The following is a 20,000-nucleotide window of genomic DNA, read 5'->3' as shown; positions in this document are numbered from 1 at the left end:
TGAGGTGGTGTGTGTGTGTGTGTCTGTGTGTGCGAGAGAAAGAGGTGTGAGTGTGTGTGTGTGTGTGAGAGAGAGAGAAAGAGGTGTGTGTGTATGTGTGTGTGTGAGAGAGAGAAAGAGGTGTGTGTGTGTGTGTGTGTGTGAGAGAGAGAAAGAGGTGTGTGTGTGTGTGTGTGTGTGTGAGAGTAGCACTTTCCTGAGAAAAGGCTTATTCAGTGTCACTACACACACATACAGCCTAGTCATTCTTCTCTACTTCCTCCTGCAGGGTACAGCCTGTGTATCCATGACAACCCAGACAGGGGACAGGGGGGGTTGTGTTCCATGGGATCATTATGACGCTGCTCTCAATACCTGGAGGTGGCACCGCCCTCTTTCTGCTAGATTTGGTTACACACACATAGACTTTGGTTGCGCACGCACACACACACACAGAAACCGTCGTTCTGACCTGCTTACGCTAAAGCGAGCCCAGAAAAGCTCTGCTTCTCAGCAGCCTATCTCACTTCCTGTAAGGAGCACTGCATTGTGGGTAATGTATGACAACTCGAAGAACCGCAGAGCCGCATGTGAGAGAGAAAGGGTACAAAAAAAAAGACGCACCTGTGTGCACACATGCCCGCACACACACGCTCACGCACACGCACACACACACACACACACACACACACACACACACACACACACACACACACTGTGGTTGTGGTTTGCTAAGGCTTCACTTCGAGGAGACCACAGCTATGTAGAGGAGGAGAGGAGGGGAGGGGAAGGGAGGAGAGAGGAGGGGAGGGGAAGGGGGGAGAGAGGAGGAAAGGAGGGGAGGGGAAGGGGGGAGAGAGGAGGAAAGGAGGGGAGGGGAAGGGAGAGAGGAGGAGTGGATGGGAGAGGAGGAGTGGAAGGGAGAAAGGAGAAGGGGAGGAGAGTGATGTTTACTCTGTCATGTCTGTACTATGAGTGTGTGTCCATGCATATGTGTGTGCATGCGTGCGTGTGTGTGTGTGTGTGTGTGTGTGTGTGTGTGTGTGTACCTGTAGCACCTGTTTGCTGCCAGCAGAAGCAGGTTCTGGTAAACCACTCACGCTCTTGGGTGCTGAGAATTTAATGGAGGTCAGAGAGAGCGCGCGAGCGCACGCACACACACACACACACACACACACACACACACACACACACACTCACACTCACACACTCACACACTCACACACACTTCTTCCAGGAAGGAGATCTGGGTTAGAGGAGGCACCACTGTGTTCCGTATGACCTCATTTCATCGATCCACAGGATGTAACCTCTGACCCTGTGAGGAGGCAGAACTCACACCTGGGAGGTGTGTGTGTGTGTGTGTGTGTGTGTGTGTGAGTGTGTGTGTGTGTGTGTGTGTGTGTGTGTACCGAAGTTATGTCACCCAGCCTTTTCCTACCATGCATCCCTGTGAGATGGTACGGTCCATCCTGAACTCTCCACAAATCACCCAAGAACCCCCCTCAGGGACGGGAGCTGATAAGATGTTGTTGTGACCGATTCCATTATCGTTTCCGCTGATCGGTTCGATTCTCTTATCGTTACATTTTCTGTGTGGAACAAAAAGTAGGCCTATGCAGGTTTCCAGCGCCAACACATCTCTTTTATTGCCTCGAGTCTCTGAGCACAGTGTTCTAATCTGAACATAGCATTTGATTAGCTTTGTAATCATTATTCGATAAGCCTGTAGGTAGCGATCACCGTCAGCTCGTGCAAAGCGTTACCTCTGTGGTCTGAGGAACGTCAACTGTCAGGGTCGTGGCGCGGAACGTTCCGGCATCGATAAGAGGAATCGATAACCTCGGAGGCGTACGACTCCCGACGCGTCCGACAATTTGTTAGCGGTTTCTCAACTGGAACCGGTTCTCGATTCCCCAATCCCTACACTTCTTTCTCCACCCTGAATCTCACTCTCGACGCAGTCTTTAGACCGCACCGCAGACAAACTTCTCCACCCTGAATCTCACTCTCGACGCAGTCTTTAGACCGCACCGCAGACACACTTCTCCACCCTGAATCTCACTCTCGACGCAGTCTTTAGACCGCACCGCAGACAAACTTCTCCACCCTGAATCTCACTCTCGACGCAGTCTTTAGACCTCACCGCAGACACACTTCTCCACCCTGAATCTCACTCTCGACGCAGTCTTTAGACCGCACCGCAGACAAACTTCTCCACCCTGAATCTCATTCCAAAGCAGTGTTTAGACCGCACCGCAGACACCTCTCTATGACCTCCCTCATATTCAGAGAAACTCTGCCTGGTTCCTGCAGCAACACATTAACATACGACCCATCTCTGCCTCAGAGACGCCCGGAGACAAACCGCAAGAGTACCAACTTGCACTGCTAACACACGCACACACGCGCACACACACGTGCACACACACACACACACACACACACACACACACACACACACACACACACACACACACACTTCTCAGAAGTACCACATCAATACACCCACCTGGTATAACCAACAGCTGTTCAAAGAGAAGAGACAGAGGGTGAGGAAGAGAGAGAAAGGGTGAAGAGGAAGAGAGAGGGAAGGAGGGAGAGAGGATGGAGGCAGGGAGGAAGAGAGGGAGGAAGAAGGGAGACATGAGGAGGGAGAGACGGGGGAAGAGAGAGAGAGAGAGAGAGAGAGAGAGAGAGAGAGAGAGAGAGAGAGAGAGAGAGGGGGAGAGAGAGAGAGAGAGAGCAGCCTAGATAATATTTGCATATTCATGCCTTGCAACACACACACACACACACACACACACCTTTTACACAAACTGCTAACTGTAATGCTTGCTCTGGGCAGTACATATTATGTTTTGGTGTGTGTGTGTGTGTGTGTGTGTGTGTGTGAGACTCACCGTGCTCTTGTGTGTGTTGTGTTCTGCCTGCGAGGTGAAGACTGACATGTCTCCATTGAGGATAACATCAGCCAGAGAGTTGACTAGAGGCTGGTAGTGGATGATCAGGAACACCTGGAACACACACACACACAAACACACACACACACACATGTTAAAGTCATATAACAATGCATTCCTTTAACGCCAGTCATATGACATCAGCCACCAGGTTACAGGTACTGTATGTACAGTATGTGTGTGTAGAGGTGATTGTGTGTCTGCACAGTGTGTATATGTGTGTGTGTGTATGTATGTGTGTGTGTGTGTGTGTGTGTGTGTGTGTGTGTGTGTGTGTGTGTGTGTGGTACCTGGGACAGCAGGTAGAGGGACACCTGGGGGTTGATCTTACGATCATCAGACTGAAACACAAACACACAGACAGGCCTGGGTTATCCTTTTAACATGGTCTAGAGTAGACACACACACACGCACACACACACACACACACACCCCTCAAACAAATACAAACAGGCACGCACGCACGCGCACACACACACACACACACACACACACACACACACACACACACGCACGCACGCACGCGCGCCACACACACACACACACACACACACCACACATACACCACACACACACACCACACACACACACACACCACACACACACACACACACACACACACACACACACATACACACACTCGTACTCACACACACACACACACACACACACCTGTTCGGGGCCGACCAGCGAGTAGACGTAGAGCGGCAGGAAGAGGCGTGTGAGCAGGTGGTCCGAGAGCACGTCGTTGAGGAACTCACAGTTGATGGTGAGGATGTCGTTGAGGTAGTGGAGGTGGTCGAGGTGCTCTGCTACCAAATCACTCAGCTTCCCTCTGTTCCTGTGTCTGGGAGAGGAGAGGGGTTGGAAGAAGTGGGATAACGGCAAAGGAGAGAGAATATTCTCATCTGTCCTCTCATGTATTTAGTCAAAACTAATGCAAGTCTGACCCCTAGTGGACAGAGTGGGAAAGACAGGTCTGAAGGTCAGGCACTCTCTAACTAGAGAGAGAGAGAGAGAGACATGGATGGGTGGATGGATAGATGGATAGACAGAGAGAGAGAGACAGACAGACAGACAGACAGACAGACAGACAGATAGACAGACAGCTAGCCAGCCAGAGAGACAGACAGACAGCTAGCCAGCCAGAGAGACAGACAGACAGCTAGCCAGCCAGAGAGACAGACAGACAGACAGCTAGCCAGCCAGAGAGACAGACAGACAGAGACAGACAGCTAGCCAGCCAGAGAGACAGACAGCCAGCCAGCCAGCCAGCCAGACAGACAGACAGACATGGTTCTTACTCTTCGTCCGTCTGTACACACTTGTCCAGCTCGAGGACGTGGCTGCCGATGAACCACACCAAGTTGCTGAAGTAGGGGACGGCTGTCTTGTCTCTGATGTAATGAAGCATGTGCTGGTTGTCCACTGGGAGGAGGGGGGGGGGGGGGGGGGGGGCATGGGGGCGTCAACATGGTTACACACACACACACACAGGTTTACCATAAGCCCACAGGCAGATCATTTAAATAACGATGATGATCATAATAACCGATGAGAAAATAAACCAATCAAAAGGTGTCCTGTGTCATCGATAACCAATGAGAACAGTGGAAAAGCAGACAGATGGGTAGTGAACCAGGGCAGGCTGCTGGAGGTAGAAATTGGAGGACGTGGTCATTGTCATACAAGGAACGGAATCAGGAATTACAATTCTACCTCCTCCAGCCTCCCCTGGAGGAAATACATCCATTGGCTAAAATAAATAAAATACAATAAATAAAATAAAAACGAATAAAAAAAACAACCACTGATAAAACAATCAAATCACCAAAAAAGTGATATATACAACTGTGTTTCTTAAGAGAGCAAAAGCAGGGCAGGGGAACCCAATGTGAGTGTGTCTTAAGAGGGCATTGCAGAGCAGTGCAGAGAAGTGCAGAGCAGTGGGGGCCAGTGTGAATGTCTATAGGCAGGCAGCCAGAGCAGTTAGCTTCAGGGCTGCAGCACATAGCTAGCTGGCGTTGAAAGGGTTAATGTCAGGGCTGATGGGGTCAACTCCAAATTCTACTCAGTAAATGCAGGATTATTCAAATCACCATCCCAATTCCAGAATGGAATTTCAATGAACTCTACCTGAATTGAAATGGAATTTCCCTCAAACATTGTTAGGGGCATTTGATTGTTATGTCTGAGAGCAGAGAGAGTCCAGAGGTGTGTGTGTGTGTGTGTGTGTGTGGGGGGGGGGGGGGGGTGTCTGTTCTCAGGTAGAGAGTGACGGGGACGGGGACAGGGGGGACTAGGGTTTCTCTCTAGGAGAGGAGACGTGTGTATAGAAATGGCCACAGCCGCTCTCTCCAAAGGGCATTCCACGTTCCATCTACTCATCACGATCGGACGGACGGACGGAATGTTCAGAGTCAGAGCAGAGGCGGCCAATCAAATCAATGAGATGCCAAACCCACCATTGTTACGATGCTAAATACCTCACGATTAGCGGTGGTCAGATGGGGGGGCGGAAATTATGTTTTGAAAAATGAAAAAGAAAAAAACATACAGGCATGCAGACTGATAAAAAAAAACGGTAGTAGAAGAATAGAGATGTGTAGAGGACAACTAGTGAACTTACATGAGACTGGAGTTAGGTCAGATGGAACGCATAGAGGGAGGGGCGGGGGGAGGGAGGGAGGGAGGGGGGAGGATGGGAGGGGTGAGAACAGACACAGGGTTAATGTGAGTAGGGTTGCTGCTGTCCCTGGTTGTGTGTGTGTGTGGGGGGGGCGGGATGCTAGGCTGCACACACGCACGCACACACACAACCAAGCCAGCAGTCACATCTACAACAATACATACCCTTTCCCCTACAGGTTAATAACACACCGTTACATATACGTACACAATACTAATAACACACACAGTTAAATACCCAGGATACATAACACACAGTTAGTCAGATATACTGTATATAGATATATAGATATATGACTATGGCTAAGTCAGTTAATTAGTTAGCTAGTTAGTTAAAAATAGATAGAAGAATAGAAAAGATAGAGCTCACACACACACACACACACACACACACACACACACTTGCATGAACCTTGCTGCCTGACCTGGCATATTTCATAACATTGTGTCTGGGGTACACTCTGAGGGTGGTGTTAGGGGGTACAGCCCCACCTGTGCAGCCCCCCCCCCCCGCAGCCCAGCCCCCAGTGCCCCCCTCAGCTCCCAGAACACGTCAGCCCCACAGCACACCCACCAGTGCCCAGCTTAGCCCAGCCCAGCTTAGCATAGACCAGCCCAGCACAGCACAGCCCAGCAGAGCACAGCCCAGCCCAGCCCAACCCAACCCAACCTAGCCCAGCCCAGCTTAGCATAGACCAGCACAGCCTAGCATAGCCCAGCCCAGCCCAGCCCAGCCTAGCATAGACCAGCCCAGCCCAGCATAGCATAGACAAGCACAGTCTAGCATAGACCAGACCAGCCCAGCCCAGCTTAGCATAGACCAGCCCAGACCAGCCCAGCCCAGCCCAGACCAGACCAGCCCAGCCCAGCAGAAGTCCAGAACCAGAACATAGAGTGAGTATGCAGCCCAGAGTCAGCCAACCAGAGGAGAAAGGAAGACACACCCAGTTGGAGCTCAGAGATTAGTACCATGCCCAGAGGGTGAGCATCAAAGCTGTGTGTGTGTGTGTGTGTGTGTGTGTGTGTGTGTGTGTGTGTGTGTGTGTGTGTGAGTGAGTGGATGGTAGTTAAGGCATTACCTCCTTAGTCATGCCCATGCAGCAACAGTGGCAGAGAGAGGAAGAGGAAGGATGAGGAAGAGGAAGAGGAGGTGGAAGAGAAGCAGCAGGCATTTGCAGAGGCTTCGGCCCCCCCGACAGGGCTGTGTGCGTATGTGTGTGTGTGTCACTCACCTTTGTAGACGTTGAGTGTGATGGTGCGGACAGCGATGCGGACCATACTCTCGGAGTGGTTGAAAAACTTTATGGCCTCGGTGTATAGGGCAAAGTCATTAGTGTGCTGTGTGTGGGAGACAGAGAGGGGGCGCCAGTGAGCACAGCACAGCACCGCCGCACAGAGAGCACACAACCACAGAGAGAGAGAGAGAGAGAGAGAGACAGCAGCTACTGGGGATAGACCCGCTCGTCTAGTCTAGTGTTTCTATTTCTATGAGAAAACAATTACAATTGTACTGTAATACAAATGAGGTAGATTGTGAACACTTGTGTGTAGGGGAGGCTGGTGGAGGTAGAAATCGGAGGACGGGGGATTATTGTAATGCATGAGGAATGGTATTCTGTTCCATGCATTACATGCATGTCCTCCGATTTCTACGTCCACCAGCCTCCCCTGCTCAAGGGCTTCAGGTAGCGGAGGCGGTTTGGAATCAGGCCCTCCTGACGAGGTAAGCCTTGAGGATGTCCTCTCGGCCTAACGGTAGACGCTTGGGTCTTCCACAAGGGAGACCCGGGTTCGAACCCTTTCAAGGTCACATAAGCCGACGATGAGGCAGCGGCTTTGGCAACGATTTCTCATAAGGCGAGTCCCTACTGGCCTCAACGCTTCCTTACTTTCACTCACTAACTGCCAAAGAATTCTGGATCACTCACCACCTAGAGGGCCATGTGTTGGTGTTATGTGGTATTTACCAAGCTGCAACACTTTGATTGGCAACAAAATGAAGCATCCGTCGTTTATGCATTTTGACTTTATTCACCCTCGGCACTTAAGAGGCACTTAACGACTTACGGGGGCAGGTAACTGCCACTCCAAAAACCTCAGGGAATATGAAAATATTAAAGCTCTAGTTTGTTTTTGGCACCGCATGACGACCTGAGCAACGGGGCGTATCCCTCCTCCGCACAGCGTATCCCCACCCCCCACCCCCGACAGTGTTGCCTGGGAAACCCACGACTGTTTGGGTGACTCGCCGAATCCGTTGTCATGGCAACGGCAGCACAGCTGCTGACCGCCCCCAACGGTTGGTTGGTACCAGCGTTGACAGTTTGTGTTGTGGTGGGTGGTGTGATGATGACGACGACCACGGATATTCAATATGCCTTCGTCGTGACTCTAGGGGGGTGGGGGTGTGTGTCTCTCTCTCTCTCTCTCTCTCTCTCTCTCTCTCTGAGACCACCGGCCGATTCGCCGCCGCCGCAGCAGCAGGGGTCAGAGTTCACAGGGTCAGCCAGAGGTCACAGGGAAAGCCGAGTGCTGCCCGTAGAAATAGAGCGAGTAGAACAGACATGGTTCCTCAAAACCGTGACAAAAACACGGTTCACACAGAGCACTTGGTGGTGGCGTAGCACACTAAGGCGTCAGCCATGTAATCGCAGGGTCCCTGGTTCGATTCCGGCCGTTAACATATCCTGCATGTCATCCCTCCTCTCTCTCTCTCTCTCTCTCTCCCATCCTTCCTGTCAATCTCTACTGTCTCTATCCCAATAGAGCAGAAATCCCCTAAAAACATATATATTAAAAAAAACGCCGGTGCACCCACCATGGGATGTTGATTTTCAAACGGGGCATGTCTGTTCTACTCATTCTGTTTCTACAGTGCTACCATCTACAGTACACCAATAACTCTCCCCCATACACAGAAGCCAACGGCAAAAAGGTTGCTACGGTAACAGGCTGCGGCAACGGAACACTGAGCTGCTGGATACAAAGTGTGTGTGGGTTATTATCATCGGCCAATCACGGAAGGGGGAGGGGGAGAGGGAAAACGGTTAAAGGCCACCTGCACAGGAAGCCACTGTTTTGACACAGGAAGTCAGCATTGCTCAGGCGCTAGGCTGTCACGGCGTTGCACATCTAGCGTCTACAGTGGCTCATTCCTTATTCCTCTCTTTGTCTCCTCTCCTTGATCTTCACACCGACTTCAACACACAGGCTAGGTACCTAACGTGAACTCGCTTTGATCAGTCAAGGCCTAGTTTTTATTTTTATTTATTTATTTATTTTCGCACACATTTAGAAGGTACACAGTTGACAGAGAACACAATAAATAAACAGTGCAGGAAGAGGAGGAGGAGGAGTTCTCACAGTACAGAGGAGACAAGGAGAGGAGACAAGGAGAGGAAGTCTCTTTACACTATTGGGATGCAGCCATAGGGAGGATTCAAAGGGCTTCACAGTTGAACGAACCCCATGGCCAGGAGGAGCAGAGTTCTATAGGGACGCTTACAGCTCCATTAGGGCTGCAACTAACGATTATTTTGATAATCGATTAATCTGCCGATTATTTTTTGCGATACACACAAAAAAAAGATTTATTTTGCAAATGTTATTTTATGTTTTCTAAATCAGCCAGGCCTATACATATACATGTGCAAAATGAATAAGTATTAATACAAAATAATAAATAATATAAATAAAAAAGGCTTTGCTACATCAAATAGGTATAACAACAGGCCATGGACTATGGCGGTAGATTGTTTCAATAAAGTAGTTGAACTCTAGCTCAATACATGCATTGTTTTAGGTAATAACTTTGCTTAATGTAAAGGTCAGTAACCCAAAGTGCAATATAGGCTACAGACAAGACACTAATGTTTTTATAAAACAGATATGCTCCAAAACAATGCAATGTGTCCTCTCACTCCATACAATAGGCTAGGCTACAGTCAGTGCCTCACTCTAACTCACGGGTAGCTTGGTAGGCTACCACTAGCTAGCCTTTAGCTTATCACCTCTGCTCTACCACTGACGTTAGCCAGCTAGCTAAATACACTTGTCATGCAATATTGAATTCATGAATGCGAGCAAACACTCACTGGCTATCGCATTACATTACAGTCATTTAGCTGACGCTTCGCCAGAACTCACACTAACGCATTTGCATGGAGAGCAGGAGACCATGGAAGGGCTGAGCCCAGCAGTACTTATATAATAAAACAATAGGAAAAACCCAGGAGTTTTGGCTAGCCATACATGGTTTTCTGGAAAAAATTGTTGGCCTTGACATTCCGTTCACCCCCAGTCTTTTTATTTTGGGTGACCCCAAAGCATTAAGTGAGGTGACTCCACCACTCGCCAATTGGATCCAGACTGCGTTAATGCTAGGACGGAAACTATTGGTTAAAGAGTGGAAGGCCTCATCAGCACCAGCACCGTCTCTGTGGCACATTTCTCTTGGGCAGCTGGCAGCCTTAGAACAATTATCATATAGGCTGCTAGAGAAGGTGGAGGATTACCGCTTGAAATGGGGGCAGTATCACTCATATATTGAGAAATAATGGCAATTCCAGCTCATGTAAATAGCAATATTTTTTAATTTTTTAACTTTCATTTATGTATAAATAGCAATATCCCAAATGTAAAACGTGAAAGTAAACTGCTATAAGTAGGATTGTTATGCTGTAGATTTATATTGCTGTACATCACCTTCATGTTTTGTTGTGTCTATTATTTGTCTTTTTAATTTATTGTCCAACGTCAACTGTTACTTGTGATGTATGTCTGTTCATTGTCTGTTTATTGAAAATAATAAAAACTATAAATCATAAAAAATAAAAAAAACAATAGGAAGTTAGCTGTAACCCTCCTCTATAGAAACATAGTTACTGCTCTGGTTCTCAGCACAGCTACGCAGACTGCAGCTGGACGAGCAGCGTAGTGACAGTCAGCTAGCGGCAGCAGCGAGCTAACCCTGCTAGCTAACTCACTAGCATGTCCAGACAGCAGACAGCAGACAGCTTCACGCTCAAGGCTTTTGAGTAGCATGATTTAAATGTAGCCGCCGCGCCGGTGTAGGTACCGGATTTTCCCACTTTTCCGGTTCCGGTCATAGGTTCTGCCCTATGATTCGCGATGCCTACACCGTGGCAAGACAGCGTGGCGTGCGTCAACAGGAAGTAGGTTTGTTATGGAACAAGACCCGACGAATCGATAATGGAATTCGTCGCCAACGAATTTCATTATCGATTTTTTGCGATTTCATCGATTCGTTGTTGCAGCCCTAAGCTCCATACTGTACATCATGTGACTGAGGATGGTTACTTCTCAACTGTCACAATTACAACATCCAGTCAAGAATGAAAAAGTTATAAAATAACTTTTAATAAAAGTTGTTATTATTATTATTATTATTATTATTACTCATTCACCAAATAGAAGATGGTTACAGGTGTGCTACTAGGGAGCAGTGTTCTACAGTGTACCGCTCTCTCTCTTTTACCTGCCCTCACTCGTTTCCTCTGCTCTCCATCCATCCCTTTCTTCCTTTATTAATCTCTTCATTCCCCCTGTACTCACCTCGTTGTAGAAGAAGTGGACCGTGTGGTTGTTGAGTTTGAGTGACAGGGTCTTCAGGAAGGAGATGTAGTAGGCCATGATCTCCTCGTCCGAGAAGTCAAACTTGTGGACGATGATGGAGTTGACATGGTTGTTGGACAGGAGATAATCTAGCAGGGAGAAATGAAGACAGGGTAAGGAATAATGACACATGCTATTTATCAACAGTTTGTTTGTTCGCTGTTTGGAATCAGCTGCAAAATTACCTGGTTCTAGTGGACACATTTCAAGTCATACTAAATGACTGGGGAGGCAGGCACATCTGTCTGGAGATGTGTTGGACTGATTCATATTGCACCTGTTTGATCCCTGATGTTGATGACTTGTGAGCAATATTAGATCTCACACTGGAGACCCCCCACCATCTTGAGAAAGTTGTTGCTGCCCAACTCAAATCCCACCTTGATTCCAATAACCTGTATGACCCATTCCAATCTGGCTTTTTTGTTTCTTTTTATTATTACTACTCTATCTTTTCAGTTTGTAAAGCGTCTTTGAGTGTCTAGAAAAGCGTTATATAAGTCACAAGTATTATTATTATTATTATTATTATTATTATTATTATTATAATAGTATGGCCAGCCCTGACATTTTGGTGTCTGCCTCTTTTCAAGGGATGCTGAGAGGTTTGGTGACACTTGTTGTCACTGTACTTTCAAGTGACTTGAAGACAAACTTCAGACAGTAGCATTGTCTCATTGTCTTGGACAGGAATCCAGGTTGACCAACTGCTACTCACAGAGCGACGTCTCGTGGCTGATGTTCTCAAACAGGATGTTGAGTGTCTGGAGGAGCTGAACGCACACGTAGCGACCCGATTTCTGACGGAGAATGTTCAGGAAGAACGTAAACATGTTCTTCTCCAGGAAGAAGCTGAAACACATACAGACAGACAGACACACACACACACACACACACACACACAGACAGACAGACAGACACACAGACAGACACACAGACAGACACACAGACAGACACACACACACACACACACACACACACACACACAAACACACACACACACAAACACACAAACACACGATAGCATCAGAGGACAGCTGTGGGTAGAGGCTAACACTGATACAGAGTCAGATTGTATCAACATTATTATCATGGTTAAGGTTAGGAGGGTAGTGTACTCTGATCCTAAATCTGGGCTCACTCAAACGCAGACCTGTCAGATCCTTTTGATAGATTTCAGAGGTACAGCACAGACACTTTATCAGTGGAATATTTTGAGTGGTCCCAATGAGGGACGATGTTAAAAGCCCTCACTCAAATGTGCAACACTTCCCATTACAAATGTTGCAAACTGACAGCTTTCAAAAACATTTGCGTTTCAATTGTGACATACATTGCTTCTATATGTATATGGTATATACAATAAGATAGTGTGAATAGTACTCTGTGTGTGTGTGTGCGTGTTGAATGACTCATGTCCATGTCCTTGTGTAAATTGACATAAATTATAAAAAAATATATAATAATAAATAAAACGTCCTCTGTTTCTTACTCGAACACAGAGCTGTCATTTTGGTCTCCCCAGATGAGGATCTCTGTGATGGAGCGTATGGTCTCGACCAGGAGGTTCCTGTTATGGTCCGTCACTGTGGTGTTCTTGGTCAGAACATGGTACATGTACCTGAGAGAGAAGGAGCAGAGAGAGAACATGTTAAATGTTCCTCGTAGGGAACACAAGGTCATTGACATGGATAGCTGGAAAACCAAACGTTGGATTATCCAGCTAGTACATGGTATATGTACGTCAGAGAGAGAGAGAGAGAGAGAGAGAGAGAGAGAGAGAGAGAGAGAGAGAGAGAGAGAGAGAGAGAGAGAGAGAGAGAGAGAGAGGGAACAGAGAAGAGTGTTGTAATGTTTCTAGATCCTAGTAGAAGACAGTTTTTTTTTTTTTTTTTTACACGAATAGCCCGAAGAACCGATCTCCATATATTAGTCGATTAATCGATCCTAACATGATTTTTGAACATCTGATATACTGTCCTGTCAGAATTAAATAACAGAAACCATGGAGTGATCAATACATCCATAAATGACGTGTGTAACTGGTGTAAGGTGAAAAGTGCAGCTAACGGAGTGTGTCAGATCGCTGTCATCCAGCTGTCAGATGAGACGCCACAACGTTGACAATCAGCTACCATCAAATATTGATGTTTAGATATTTCGCAAATGCAATGACTGCTTATGGCAGCCTGACATAGTAGTAATACTAAAAAAATATAAGGACGTGATGATGAACTGTCAAGTGCTGCTGACCAGTCTGGCCTAGCTGGCTGAACTGACTGGCAGTTTGATTAGCTAGCTAGCTGACACACATACGAGGTAAACAACAACGCTATGTGGCTTAGCTTAGCTACCTAACTAGATCTGTCGGGAGTCACCAGGATGATCTGATGACTCTGCTGTCACGATCGAGCTTGGAGGAGGCTGACAACATCATTACTAGCTAGCAGCTAGCGTACTGGATCCTCTGTAGCATGGCTAACGATCGGGCTAATCTCGCTAGCTTCCGTTGCAGACAGGTTAACCTTAGACATTAATGCCACTTACTTGAGATGGTCCAAAGAGTGAATATTCTTGGTTTTCCCTTGTCCCACCCAGCTCCTTGACCGACCGAACATGGTTGTGTGAGTTTTGTGTGAGTGTGATGCTGTTGTCAAATAGTTTTTTTTAGCTGGTATCTCGAATCAGTCCATAACATCCACTATCCTACAGATGTCCAAGATGTGTGGTTGGGTCGTCTGGGATAGCGAGCTTGTAAACGTTAGCTAAAGCAAGCTAAGGGAACGAGAACTTGGGCGTTGCGTAACACGTTTAGACGAGAGGGAGTTAGGGACTTGGTGTTTTCTTCGCTGTGGTGGGAGGGTACGATGTCATTCAACACCGACCGGAAAAAAACTACAAGACGATCAAAAGAAAGCGTCCGTGACGTCTATACTGCGCGCCGTCAAACATAAGGAAACCCGACCAGCCAATCAAACGTCAACGTGAGGAGTCATCGTCGAGAGATTGACCAGTCAGAGGACAGCTCGCTTGCGGTGTCCCGCGGTGTCGTCGGAATGTTTTGATGCAGTTTAGTTCGATGCGAAAAAATGTTGACAGAAAACGGCTGATTTCGTCGAAAGCGCACTCGCCTTTATCGCTGAGGTTGTGTTTGAACAAAACAATCGATCAGAAACGAACGAGATGCCCGACGCGTAACGTTTTTGGTCGAATCGCAGGTAGTTAGTTAGCTTAACTAGTCACGTTAAACTGTTTTTAGCATGCTTAGCTAGGGGGGGGCTGGCTGGCATAGGGTGCGAATTCCACAACAAGATTTTCTAACCTCAACGAATGTTTTTTTTCTTTTTAATGCATTTTTTAGCACGATACCACTTTTGCTGTTGAAATACTTGACATTCTCACACGTGTGGTAGTTTATAGAAAGTACTAAGCTGGATTTTTGTCGGGACGGATAACTTCTATCTGGAGGCAGACCTCAAACCAGCGTCTTTGAGCCTCGGATAAGCGCTATATAAATTCAATGAATTATTATTATTATTAATAATAATCACTGCAGTCGCGGCCGAAATGGACACCCCGACCCCACTACCATCATCATCATCATCATCATCATCATCATCCCTGCTTCCCTACGAGCGGTGACATTGTTTTCATCGGCGCCGATCGTCTCATCACAGACCTGTTCTTTGGTACATTGTTACGACTGGGGCTACCAGACCTTAATCTTTGTTGCTGGTATCATTTTTCTATGCCACACACAATCTACGCTCAACTAGATTCGGTGGAATTGCTATCCGACGAACTTCCCTCTATGTTTTATCTCGGCCTGTTTTTTGTGAACGTTTTAATCCTCTACTATGCCTTCCTGATGGAGTACATCGTCCTGAACGTGGGCATCGTGTTTCTCCCGGAGGACATGGACCAGGCGCTGGTGGACCTCGGCGTGCTGTCCGACCCGGCGTCTGTCCCCTACGACACGGACACGGAGCTGGACGTGTTCGACGGATACCTGGAGTGACCGGGAGAGATAAGGGACGAACTTGGCCCATCACATCGTCCGATGATGAAGGGAAACACCGTGGTGCCGAGACGAGTAGTACTCTTGTTGCCACTGAGAAACACAGCCAGCGGTATGAAGAAGTAAGTAGCGAGACAGCAGGCTGATATAGAAACGCATCTTGACATGTTTGCTGCACTGGTGCTTGACGATGCTACGGGTTGGCATATAGCCTAGAAGTAGGTTCTGAATTCATCCATGCCTAGTGAAATGGTGAGAACAAAACACGTATTCACCATTTCACTAGGCATGGATGAATTCAGAACCTACTTCATGACAATGACACCCATCATCCCCTGACTATCTTCTGGGCTATAATGCCAACTTTTTAAATGTAGTTGTCCTATTTTCCTCTTGTGTCTAATATGAGTCGTCATCCCTATGCCAACAGGTTATCCCGGCTCAAGAGATGGTAGCTAGAAAGGTCAAACAGAAGCCTGATTCAGCACCACCGACCGAATGGACAGCGACACACCTGAGAGGACAATTACCGAGGGAGCTGTCAATCACCAAGGGAGCTGTCAATCAGACTGTCGCAAATCGAAAAGCAATAAACCGACCGGCCACCAGGAGTTAACGTGGACGAGAGCACTGCTTAGTAGGCTTAGAGCGCTATCCAGTTGGGACTGGCCTCTACTTCAAGGATGGGTTTAACTTTATTATGATAACATAATTATGTATAACTGATATGGAGCTATAACAGATAGCTGGACACTCCTATTTTACACCTCCCTTTCAAAGTTCAGCTTCCGGAAGGCACTGCAATGTGTCAAGTGTGTAAGCACGTTTTTTTCCCTTCGTTTTTTTCAGTTATAATATTATGATTTGCTGCCTTTTGGTTGAGAGATTTAGTTTTGGTGAACTCTTAGCAGTTAACTGGAATTGTGTGTTTTTCCAACATCCCACTATGTCACCCGACTGCAATAATGGCATTGGTTCAAGCAGCAGAGTTGCTAGCAGTTGTCACCTAACCACTGGTCTAGGATCAGATGTCGGTACATTTCTTCTGATTGTTAAGCGTATGCTTGTGTGTAGGTTGATCTGATCCTAGATCTCCGATGGCCAGGGGTGAAGCCTTCAAGGGATAGTTCACCACCGTCAGTTCAGGAAGTGATGTGAATTTAAAATTCTAAAATGAATGTACAATCTTGTTATTTTCTCCTGTCGTCCAGCTTGACAAAGCCTTTGACGCGTTGAAAGGATAGTTCATAGGAGTTAATTTTAGGGTTGGGATCAGTTTAATCTCGTGGCACTGGACACTTCTCAATTGAAATTTGTTTGACCCCCCCCCCCCCATCCCTAGTTCACCCCAAAATCGCTAGACATTTTCAGACGTCATAACACTATTAAAATAATACTTTTGGGGTCTGTTGAACGATCCCTTTCAAGTCCTCAGGTGTCTGCCAATAATATACTGTAGTACCCTTTTCACACTGCTGAGCCAAACCGAGCTGAACTGTGCTGAGCCAAACTTCCTACAGGGAAAAATTAAGTTATCTATTCTATCACATTCTTTTATTTTAGAATGCTATTCTATTCTGGTTGCACATCCATCACAGTTGCTGTAACTGCTTGAAACAGGACAGCAGTGAAAAGACGATATCCAAGCCAGCACAGTAGGGTTTGACTATCACCCTACTCTGGAGCGACTGTACGTGGGCGCCAGGGTGGTCGCTAAGTACAAGGACGGGAACCAAGTGTGGCTGTATGCTGGCATAGTAGCAGAGATGCCCAATAACAAGAACCGCTTGAGGTTCCTGATCTTCTTCGATGACGGTTACGCCTCCTATGTGTCCCTGCCGGAACTCTACCCAGTCTGCCGACCCCTGAAGCGTACCTGGGACGATATCGAGGACGTGTCTCGTCGAGACTTCATCGAGGAGTATATAACAGCCTACCCCAACCGGCCCATGGTGCTGCTCAAGGTGGGAGAGGTCATCAAGACGGAGGGGGAGGGGACGTGGTTGAGGAGCCGGGTGGAGGAGGTCGACGGAAGCCTTGTCAAGATCCTCTTCATGGATGATAAGCGGAGTGAGTGGATCTATGTGTGAAGCCCCCCTAAACCCCAATTCACACTACATAGCCAGGTTGAGTTGTGCTGGGACCGCCTGGTTCTGCATCCACCATAGTTGCTGTAACAATGCTGGACAAGACTGGAATGTGAGGAGGTGATCTCCATGACAACACGGCACACTACGATTCAGGACGGCCCTGCCGTGTGTAAAGCCTCCAAACTGTACTAATCTCGGCCCAAAACCAATACCCTTCCCCCTATATATATATATATATATATATATATATATATATATATATACACACACAAATGTAAATATGGCTTTTTCCAAGTGCTGAATGTGCTTTATGTTGTACTGGGTAAGGGTGGGGGGCGGGGAACAGGGGGAAATCTACTCTCTGGTCACCCCACCCACTACCAATGTCAATAGGCCAGGGTCTCTCTTGTTAAAGAGACCGTATCAGAATAAGTGGAACCTGGATGAATACAGGTTCAATAGAATGTGTCTCACCAACCAGGGGAGTGCTGGTGGAGGTAGACATTGCAGGACGGGGGGGGGGGAACGGTTCCTACCTCCACCAGCCTCCCCTGCTCACCCCCACCACCACCACCACCACCTCCACCTCCACCTCCACCCTCCCTCTGGCACCTGAATGCTCTCACCACATTGCCAGCGGTCACCGTCACCGTAGTGGAGAGGTGAGGAGTCCGTGCCTCCATAGAGAGAGGTACAGATCACTAGAGAAGACGCTGTCGATATTTTTCTCCTGCATTACACAGCCACGTTTGTAATGGATCTCAGCATCTCGTACTCTGCCACCGCTATGATAATGGGAATGCTGTGTCCCATTCTTCACCCTTCTCTCCTGAAGTGTGCTCGTGTCTGTTGCACTTCCCCACTATCAGGGGAGGGGCTGGAAGGAGGTGGAAATCAGACAGGGGGGGGGGGGGCGGCTCATTGTAATGTATGGCAAGGATTGAGGACCTGGTAGGAGTGACATTCACGCATCCATCCAGCACTTGCCTTGACCCTTGACCCTCGCCCACTAACACTCCCTCCTCCTCCTCATATGGAACACGACTTGCACATGTGTTATGATAAGCTATGGTCATACGATACATTTTATTTTCCAATGCATATTTAATAAACGATGAGTGAATGACCATGGTTATTATCCGAGACTTCACTGACTCTTTCTTTTTTAAGTGCCATTTTAAATAACAGAAATTAGAAGTATGTATTATGACTTGTTAATTAGTTATTCATCGATACTGTGTTGATATCATGTTCTGGAGTTGTATTCTTTCTTGTGCCTTCAGTACAGCGCATTTCTTGACTGAAGCTGTTATTGCGCAAGGCCAGGAAAGTACTGCACCGACGCGTTTGGACCGCTAGGGGGCTCTGTAGCGCTAGAACTGTATAGTTGACCTACTCTATGTGACGTTGGTGTTGACATGTACACAGTGAGTGGGTGTGCAACATTATCAACTGATCAGTATGATTACTTTATATTTTCTTTTAGCCCCCCACCCCAAATACACACACACACTGTGTTGCACTAAGTACAAGCCACACCCACCCTACTAACATAAAAACATTCCTAGTTGCTGCCACAACAACTCTTGCATGAGTAAACACAGAAAGTCCGCCTATTATCACAAGGTAGGCCGATATCAGGGAGGCTGATGAGGCAGAAATCAGAGAACGGGCTTATTGTGTTTGCTATCATTTCTTAGTCCATTCCATGCATTACAATAAACCCGCCCAACGATTTCTACCTCCACCAGCCTCCCCTGGCCGGGGACATCACATGACCTGATTGTGTGGGGAATAGAAAGGTTGAGACTGTAAATAAATGTAATGAGATCTTGTAGTGTACACTCCCTCAGATACGGCTTTTATATAAACCCAGAACAGAAAGCTGCTCTATAGGAAGTTGTGGTTTTATACAGATAGGCTACTCTACAGGCCTGTTACTGAATTAAATAAACAACGTGCTCACTCCAAAAAACGTTTTCAAAAGTAGTCTACTGCTTAGGTTGTAGAATAGCGTATCAACTGAAAAATGAACAGCACGGGACTACAATGAATACACTAAAACCATATTATTTAATACACAATGGGCTGGTTTCACAGACAAGGCTTAAGCCTAATCCTAGACTAAAAAGCATCTTCAATGGAGATTTTACATTGAAAGTGTGATTTAGTCCAGGACTAGGCTTAAGCCTTGTCTGTGAAACCGGCCCTAAATCATTTAGTAAATAAAATGTCCCTGTTTCATTTGCTACAGCCCTCTTTCTAACATTTCTGCCAGTCACAGTGAGAGTTGCATAGCATGGAAAGAGATGCATAAACGTGTATTTCTGATAACCTTTATTCATCCAGGGGGGTATATTAGGTATATTAGGTATATTAGGGGCCAGTTTCACAGACAAGGCATGAGCCTAGTCCTGGACTAAATCACACCTTCAATGTAAAACCTCAGTTGAAGATGCTTTTTAGTCTAGGATTAGGCTTCGTCTATGAAACCGGCCCTAAGAATGTCATATATGCTATTTACATTGCAGTGAGTGCATGGGTTTTTCAGTACACATGGTCCCAGCAGGGATCGAAACCACAACCTAAGCGTTGTTAGCGCCATGCTCTACCAACTAAGCCACAGAG

At 47.1% G+C, this 20,000-nt stretch overlaps 2 protein-coding genes across 2 annotated transcripts in view; one reads left to right on the top strand and one right to left on the bottom strand.

The window, feature by feature from the left end:
* The window catches only part of clec16a (C-type lectin domain containing 16A), a gene marked incomplete at both ends in the record, with an annotated part of 38,247 nt that extends 24,365 nt beyond the window's left edge, over window positions 1-13,882 (bottom strand). The window contains 9 exons of the mRNA XM_080523483.1: window positions 2,883-2,996; window positions 3,233-3,283; window positions 3,615-3,789; window positions 4,247-4,370; window positions 6,863-6,968; window positions 11,205-11,353; window positions 11,983-12,116; window positions 12,757-12,885; window positions 13,812-13,882. Coding sequence (XP_080379609.1) covers window positions 2,883-2,996; window positions 3,233-3,283; window positions 3,615-3,789; window positions 4,247-4,370; window positions 6,863-6,968; window positions 11,205-11,353; window positions 11,983-12,116; window positions 12,757-12,885; window positions 13,812-13,882 — 1,053 coding nt within the window. The remainder of the gene's footprint in view (window positions 1-2,882; window positions 2,997-3,232; window positions 3,284-3,614; window positions 3,790-4,246; window positions 4,371-6,862; window positions 6,969-11,204; window positions 11,354-11,982; window positions 12,117-12,756; window positions 12,886-13,811) is intronic.
* Window positions 13,883-14,985: 1,103 nt separating this feature from the next.
* On the top strand, window positions 14,986-15,282 carry dexi (Dexi homolog (mouse); the record flags this gene model as incomplete). Its single annotated transcript, XM_080524956.1, has 1 exon — window positions 14,986-15,282. Exon 1 carries the CDS (start codon window positions 15,013-15,015, stop codon window positions 15,280-15,282), a length of 270 nt encoding a protein of 89 aa, XP_080381082.1. The 5' UTR covers window positions 14,986-15,012.
* Between the last annotated feature and the right edge of the window lie 4,718 nt (window positions 15,283-20,000).

This window comes from Nansenia antarctica, assembly GCF_963989245.1.
Source record: "Nansenia antarctica genome assembly, chromosome: 2".
Taxonomy (NCBI): Eukaryota; Metazoa; Chordata; class Actinopteri; order Argentiniformes; family Microstomatidae; genus Nansenia; species Nansenia antarctica.
Note: the sequence above shows the minus strand (reverse complement) of the source record. Positions and strands in the feature narration are given on the sequence as shown.